This window comes from Manacus vitellinus, unplaced genomic scaffold (assembly GCF_001715985.3).
Source record: "Manacus vitellinus isolate BGI_N305 unplaced genomic scaffold, ASM171598v3 scaffold_95_pilon, whole genome shotgun sequence".
NCBI classification, from domain to species: Eukaryota; Metazoa; Chordata; class Aves; order Passeriformes; family Pipridae; genus Manacus; species Manacus vitellinus.
The window spans coordinates 1,142,599-1,150,279 of NW_021940896.1; the positions used below are offsets into that span (position 1 = coordinate 1,142,599).

At 44.3% G+C, this 7,681-nt stretch overlaps 1 protein-coding gene across 1 annotated transcript in view; it reads left to right on the forward strand.

Annotated features, from left to right (window-relative positions):
* The window catches only part of HMGN5 (high mobility group nucleosome binding domain 5), a 9,763-nt gene extending 2,893 nt beyond the window's left edge, over nt 1-6,870 (forward strand). Inside the window, exons 2-6 of the mRNA XM_029965285.1 lie at nt 4-119; nt 1,084-1,113; nt 1,551-1,601; nt 4,817-4,960; nt 6,154-6,870. Coding sequence (XP_029821145.1) covers nt 4-119; nt 1,084-1,113; nt 1,551-1,601; nt 4,817-4,960; nt 6,154-6,201 — 389 coding nt within the window. The 3' untranslated portion in view covers nt 6,202-6,870. The remainder of the gene's footprint in view (nt 1-3; nt 120-1,083; nt 1,114-1,550; nt 1,602-4,816; nt 4,961-6,153) is intronic.
* The last annotated feature ends 811 nt before the right edge of the window (nt 6,871-7,681 follow it).

A 7,681-nucleotide genomic window follows, 5' to 3' on the forward strand; every position in this document is an offset into this window, starting at 1 on the left:
GAGGGGAGGGGGGGTGTTATTGTGACACCCCCTCAGGACTCTGGTGGGGGTTGAATGTTGCTTTCTCTCACGTGTCGTTTTCCTTGCAGGCTCCAGCTGAAGGCGAGGTAAAGGAGGAGGTAGGAGCTGATTGTGGTCGCCACTTCAAAGGGCTCCACAAAAATTAGGGAGCCCGCGCAGCTCGTGAGGGGGAAGGCGGTTCAGATCGAGGGAGTGGCCTTGCCTCTGGTTTTGGGGTGTTCAGGGCCGTCTCTGTCACCTGAGGTGATGGGTGACCCGCCTGAGGTGGGTGCTGGGGGGTCCAGCAGCTCCACAAGGCTGAGGTCAGGGATCATCAGTTCCAGTGGGAATGTGGCTGGAGCCAGGGACAGTCAGTTCCAATGGGAACGTGGCAGAAGCCAGAGGCCACTGGGAATATGTCCCCTTCCAATGGGAACAGGTTGTTTTCCTGTAGGAACACATCCATTTCCAATGGGAACATTTCTCTTTCCAATGGGAACATGTCCCTTTCCAATGGGAACATGTCCCTTTCCAATGGGAACATTTCCCTTTCCAATGGGAACATTTCCCCTTCCAATGGGAACATGTCCCTTTCCAATGGGAACACTTCCTCTTTCCAATAGGAACATGTCCCTTTCCAATGGGATTATGTCCCTTTTCAGCTCCTGGAAGAACAGAAACTTTATCCTTCCCACCTCAGTGGGGTGAAGTGGCAGCAGCAGAGGAAAAGCTGAGCTGAGCAAAGCTGCACTTCTAGGGAGTCATAGAATATCCTGGGCTGGACCCACAGGGATCATGGGATCCCAGGATGGTTTGGGTTGAAAGGGACCTTAAACATCATCTCATTCCACCCCCCAGGGGACACCTTCCACTATCCCACGTTGCTCCAAGCCCCGTCTAAGCTGGCCTTGGACGTTCCCAGGGATGGGGACTCATCAAATCCACCACCATAATGCCCATACTTTCATAAAACCTGGGGTTTCTGTGAGGCTTCACGACAGCATGTTATTTTGGGTGGCAGTTCTGAGAAAGCTGTGCTTAATGTGCTCTCTGAATTTTAGTGACACATCTTTCTTTGTACAGCCAAAGAGAAGGTCAGCCAGACTATCCGCTGTGAGTATCCTTATTTATTCCTTTGATATCACATCCCGTGGGATGGGGGCAGTTCAAGACGAACTGTTGGGGTTTTCCCACCAGAACTGAGTATTCAGTATTTAAAATTCCCACTCCATGTTTCCATGTATTCACACATCACAGGCTTCTCACATGAGGTACATCTGTGTTAGTGAACAGTCAGTCTGGACACATGAGTATCCAGAGTCAAGGAATATTGATCTGAGGATGGATTTGTTCATACAGATGCTCCTGGCTCTATAAATTACCTGCTCTCTCCTTAGCCTGATAATTTGCCCATTGGTTTTTACAGGGCCAACTGTTGGGTAAATAGTTTTCGAAAGTTACCAACATTAAAACACAAATATTTATTTTAAGTATAAATATTTATTTCTGGCTTTCACCTGACTCTGTTTCCTTGTGTGTGTTTTGTACAGAAACCTGCTCCTCCCAAACCGGAGCCAAAGCCCAAAAAGGCAGCACCTAAGGTAAGTCTTGGAGATCTCTTGGAGTTATATTTTCCTTCTCAAGGCATTCATAGGGGTAAAAAAACACCACAGCTAACCACTTTGGTTTTTTTTCATAATTATCTTTAAAGGTTTAAGGTGGAATTATGTGAATTAAAAGATAGAATTTTATCCAATTCCTGGCCAAGGAATGTGGTAAACTGAGCAGATTTTAAATCCCTTGTGGTGAAGCTTTGCAAGGCCATTCTGAAGTTTCATATAGTGCATTGTTGGGAAAATGATGCTTGGAATAGAGATCAGAGACTCAATTAGAGAAGGCATTGAAAATCATGCTTTTAATTACAGTTCCTTACTATATTTCCATTCCAAGGCCCTCTCTGCAGTTAGTTATCAATTTATCACTTTTTAATCACTGAAAGCTCTGCAGACCCCTTTCCTTAAGCTGGATGTTTTTTGGAAATGTCAAAAATATTGGCATGTCTGACAGTATAGTTAAAAAAACCCCCTATTTATAGCTCCTTTTTGCTTTGGAGCAACAGTTTGAATTTCAAGGGGGACAGTTCTGCAATCCATGAGGGATTCTTTGCATCCCCTTTCCTGTCACAGCCTTCCCAGCAGTCAGTTTGCAGTGCTTTTTTTTTTTTTTTTAGATTTTTCTGTAAATATTTAGGATTTTGCAGCTCAAAAAAAAGAAAAAAAAAAAAACAAACACCCCAGCAACAAAACTTTAGTGATTGTTTTTAACCTGTTTTTAGTGATTTCTTTTTAACCTGTTCCCATCACACGTTTTCCCTGTGGTTCTGGATGATGAGGTGGGCAAAGCACAGGAGTGAGAGATGCTTTGGCTGCAGAAGGGGAGGGTTAGTGGGAACCAGGAGCTCTTTCCTTTTCCATTTAAAATGCCTTGCAATTCCCTGTGGCACAGCAGACTTCCAGGTGAGGGAGAGATGGAGAAGAGGGAGGACCCCACGTGTCATTTTGGGGATCCCTCAGCTCTGTAACCTCAGTGCTGCCCAGAGCAGGATGTTCACATTCCATCCTGCTGGTGCAGCTGGAATTCTAGGTCCATTCCAGAGTATGGGGAACTCCACAGCTCCACATTCCTGGGTGGATGGAGCACTGGACACTCTGGATTGCACTCCCCTCTAGTGGCTGGTGCCCCAGGAATAGCTCTGCCAGCACAGAGCTGGCCTGGGCTGTGACAGCCCCTGCTCAGGGTCACACACAGGGCAGGGCAGTTGTGTATTGTCCACATGGTTGGTGTTTGCTTCTTTTTTCAAGTTTGCTTCATGGAAATATTTGGGGTTTAAACACAGAAGCTGCTGTAACTGATTTGAAAAGTTGTAGGAATATGGATGCTGGAGTTTAGGGCTGTAAGGGGCTGTCAGAGCCTGGTTTGGGCCCTCACTGCACAACTGTATAGTGTGGTATCCCTTTGGGATAACTCCTGGGAGCAATGCCTTGGGAATTGCCCCCAGCTTGACTTGGAAGCATTGGTCCTATTGCTCCTAAGGTGCTGTTTGAAGCCAGAATACCAGAGCTGCATTTTTGGCTCTCTACAGCTCCTCATACTACACCAATACCTCTGAAAAACGGGACTGTGGAGGCATTTTTAATTCCCATCTCCCCCAGATGCTTGTCAACCTTCAGGTTCTTGGAATGGCTTTGTGTGTGTCAGAACAGATTTCACCTGTTAAACTTGGAAAACCAGAGCTGGGAAAGGAGTTTTCTCACTTTTAAAACACGTGACCTTAGTACAGAATTGTTGTTGCCATCTCTATAGCAGAATTATTGAGGAACATGGATACAATGCTGTGTCCTGGGAGACACTTTCTCTCCAGCCATGGAACCCAGTTTCCCTGGATTCTCCTCAAATGCTTTCTGAGGAGGGGCTTTACCAGCACAGGGGGGAGGCTACAGGGAATTAATTTTAGCTCTGTAAATACTTTGTTGTCTCTTTTTAATGGGGTGAAGGAAAAGGTAACCACTGCCATAGTAGAACTGTAATTCTAAATCTTGCTGCCAAACAGCACCAGAACACTTGGGTGTTCCCAGTACAGGGAGTTCCTGACACCACATTGTAGTAGAGTTTCCCAGGTGGGCTGAAATCCCTGAGACTGGAATGTGGGAAGTTAGAGAGGAAAGAGACCTTCACCCATTTGAGTGCTGCTGACTCACTGTCTTAAATGTTCTGCACCATTGTAGGATTTGCTGTTAATTTTGGTGAATTTTTAATCATCAGTGTCATTGAAGGATCAGGTGCCTTCACCCTTTATTTCATGAGTTTGCCCTTAACCAGCAGCTCGTTTTTAAGGTGAATTAGTTTTGTGCACTAATCAGCGAGGGGTTGGAATAATAAAGTAAACTTTTTGTAACCTTTTAGTAACTTCTAGTGGCTGAGACAAATCTTTTGAGTATATGTGTATATTTCAGTAATTTTCTGGTTTTCTTCACTTCCCTGTGAATAGATTGTGCAGGTTTCATGGTTCCTTTGTTGGAAGTAGGTTAATCAAGCAGGAGCTGAGCTAGTTCAGTTACTTACTGGCAGCAAGAGGCAGATCCTTGGAAGTGAAACTAATGAGAGACATTTATTTGGGTCGGGATCTGACCTTGCCTGTGGAAAATTATTACTACAGAAGCATCAAGTTTTGGTGTTTGTTTTGATTTAGCCTGATCCACCTATAAGAAACTGCACTTAAATAATAAATGCAAAGCTCTCGTTGTTATCAGAGTGATGCTGTTGAGCCCCCAGTTTTTCTGTCACACATATGGTTTATTATAATAAGGAATATTTTTGGCAGGGAAGAGGGAAAGTCCTTGGACTACAGCTTTGTTACAGTTTTACAGTTTTCTAAATAGGCATTAACAGCACATCTGAAGGATTCTGGTATTTCCACTAGCTGTACATGTTGGTTTTGTTCTGTGTCTGCCTTTCAGCAGCAGGGTACAAATAAAGGCCAGTTCAACATTTTTTAGCTAATTTAATTGAATGCCTATTTAAAATAGGAATTCTTTTAACCCCAGCCATGGCTGCTTTTTTATTTTGCACTTCCCAGTAGCATGTTCAGGAGAGCATAGAAGGAAAACACTCCTTCAAAACTTTGATCTCATCTTTGTCAATGGGAAGTTTGGGGTGTGGAAGGGGGTTGTGTGGAGGGCTTGGGAGTTTATAAACATGCAGATGTACAAGGTGGGAAATAAGGATTTAATATACCGTGGGTCTGTTTTCTTAACAGAAAGAAAAAGCAGCAAATGATAAAAAGGAGGACAAAAAGGCAGCAACAAAAGGGAAGAAAGGAGCCAAAGGCAAAGAGGAAACTAAACAGGAGGATGCTAAAGAAGAAAACCACTCTGAAAACGGAGATACCAAAACTAACGAGGTACTTTAGCTGCACTAACCATGGGAATTCAGCCTGGTGTGCTGGGAGTCCAGCTGCAGGAGCTCCCCTCGGCTCCTCACGGGGTGGGGGGTCTCACTGCCACCCTGGAAGGACAGCCCAGCTGGGGATCTGCACTGGGAGAGCCTGGAGGAACAGCATTGTCCTTCCAGCTCCTTCCTGCCCTGTGCTGGAGCCCTTCCACAGGTGGGCTGTGCTGTGCCGGGTCCCTCCAGGGCTGGCTCAGGCACTGAGAGTGTTTGGGAACAATGGAGCTCAGGGAGAGCTCTCCAGCCCTGAGCTGACTCTGCACAGCCTCTCTGGGCTGCTGGCTTCCCTCTGCTGCTCAGCACGGGCTGGTGCTGGGCCAGAAATCTGGTTTTCAGTTTTACACAATTCCTTCAAACAATCCTTTCCCTCAGAACAATTCAAGAGATCTGCAGAGTCAGCTCGGTCCTGTCTCTTCATCTGCAGCCTCTTCTCACAGGTCCTTGCTGTGGCAGCTCCTGCCTCAGAGCTGCCTCTTGCTGGGACCAGCTGCAGGCTCCATCCTGGTAGGATTTTCCCAGCAGATCCCTTGCTGACAGTAGGAACACAGAGTTTTCCAAGGGCTCTCTTTGCCCTTGTGTTCTGTGACTGACACTGGTCTCTCCTCACGGGTTCAGTGTCACCATCAGTCAACCAGTTGTTTATTCTTTCATTTCTAAAATGAGATCAGGAGCTGCTGTGCTAGAGCAATACGTGGCTGATGTGCCTCAGAGGGTCTTTGAGAGGAGCTTTGCAGGTTTGATGTGTTACCTTCAATAGTAAAAGCACGTTTTTGTAGAGAACAGGTGGGAACTGATTCCCCAAAGCCTGGACAACAGACCAGTACCACAGGCTGATGTGTAACTCTTGACACTTCCTTGTACAATGAGGGCTTGAACTTCCCCTGGCTTATCATTGGTCCTAAGCTAAAATAATTTCCCAACTTCTGCCTCTCTGTAGGCACTTATTCCAAAATTACCTCCAGTTGTTTGAATTTTTACAATTATCAGCCTTGTTGCTGTGTCCGTACTTTCTGTGCCTTCCTGCCTATCCACACAAAGTGTCCATGTTTCTGCTAACAAAACTGCTCTCTCTCTTTGATGCTTGTTAGATTGGAATCCAATTAGCATTTCCAATAATATTTCTATTCTTCCCAAACACTTTTATAGGCACCAGCTGCTGAAGCATCTGATGATAAGGAAGCCAAGTCCGAGTAATGTTAACCCTGCCCTATATCTCCATCATTTGGTCTCCGTACCTCCATGCTGTATTGTTAACAGAGAGGAATATTTTTATCAACTATTTTATAAATGCAGGTTTTTTTAGCATGAATTTAATTATGGAACATCTTCATCTCGGTTACTTGGGAATTAAATCCCTAACAAACAAAACAAAAACAAAACAAAAAAAAAAAAGTCATTGTTTTTAAATTTTGTGATTGTAATAGTTTGTATGGTACATGGAAAGAATAAGTGGTGGTAGCTTTTGACTTCTGTCAGTGTGTCCCTTTTTGTGTAAGTCATGCTTACAGACTTCAGATTTTAATTTTTCCCTTGTATGTGTTGTATGGTTTCTTAAAGTGGGGAGGTCTCAAAACAAATAACTGTGTGAAACATTCCAGTGGTTCTGTGGGTTGCTTTTATAAAGAAGGTGAGCTATTTTCATGAAAAAAAAAAAAGAGCTGGAAATCTGTTGTTTCCCAAATGTAATTTTATTTTGTCAGTTTTGAAAAAAAAAAAAAAAAAGAAAAATAAATAAATAAAAGTGTAATCCTGTTTTTAAATGAAATACAAACATTTCTTTTCAAAAAGGGCAGGTTGGTTGTATGTACCCACTGTTAGGAATTTTGCTGGATTTATCTTAATAAAAAAGACTCCTCAAAAGCTGATTGTGGTTTGTTGCTTGTGCTGCTGGAAAGCTCCCAAATTCCAGGAGAGCTGCAGTGGGACAGGGAGAGAGCGAAGAGCTTTGGGGCTTGAACCCCTCTCTGCTTCAGTTGTGTGATTTCCCATTAATCCAAACTTCCTTATTCTGGGAATAACAGCTGGACCAGAGCAGTGGACTGGGGGTTTAGTCTCAGTTTTGTTGCTACAGCTTTTCTGTGCAGCTTTGTCAAGGACACTTCCAGTCCTCCTGCTCAACCCTCCTTTTATAGGAAGTCTCGTCCCATCAGTGACCAACTACACGATGTATTTAATAAGAAGAAAAATGTCTGCAATGCAGAAACTTTATCTCTGCCTTTAAACTGTTCTGCAGCCCAGCCTGGAAATTCCAGGGGCTTGAATATTTTATCTCATATCCAAACCCCAGCTCAGCATCTCAGGGCAGAGTGTCTTGGATTAAATGTGGGATTCAGGATCAGTCCCCCAGGGCACGGGCTACTAGAGGATGTTTAATGTGGATTTAATTTTCCAGGCCTGAAGTGCTGGGAGTTCTTATTCCTGCTGCTTTTGTTCTGTAGAACTGCTCAGGGGTAACTGGGCTCCAGCTTCCTCAGCAGCAAAGGTGAGAGTTCTGAGGGGCCTTTTCCTTAGCAGTGTATTCCCTTAATCCAGCAGACATTTTGGGATGTACTCTGGTCTCTCGTCCAGTTAAAACTGGACATAAATAAGTGGATTCCCTTTGCTTGGTTGGAAGAGTGGTGAGATGTGGGTAAAACCAGGGGAATTCTGACTGTTCCAGTTTGAAAACGATCCA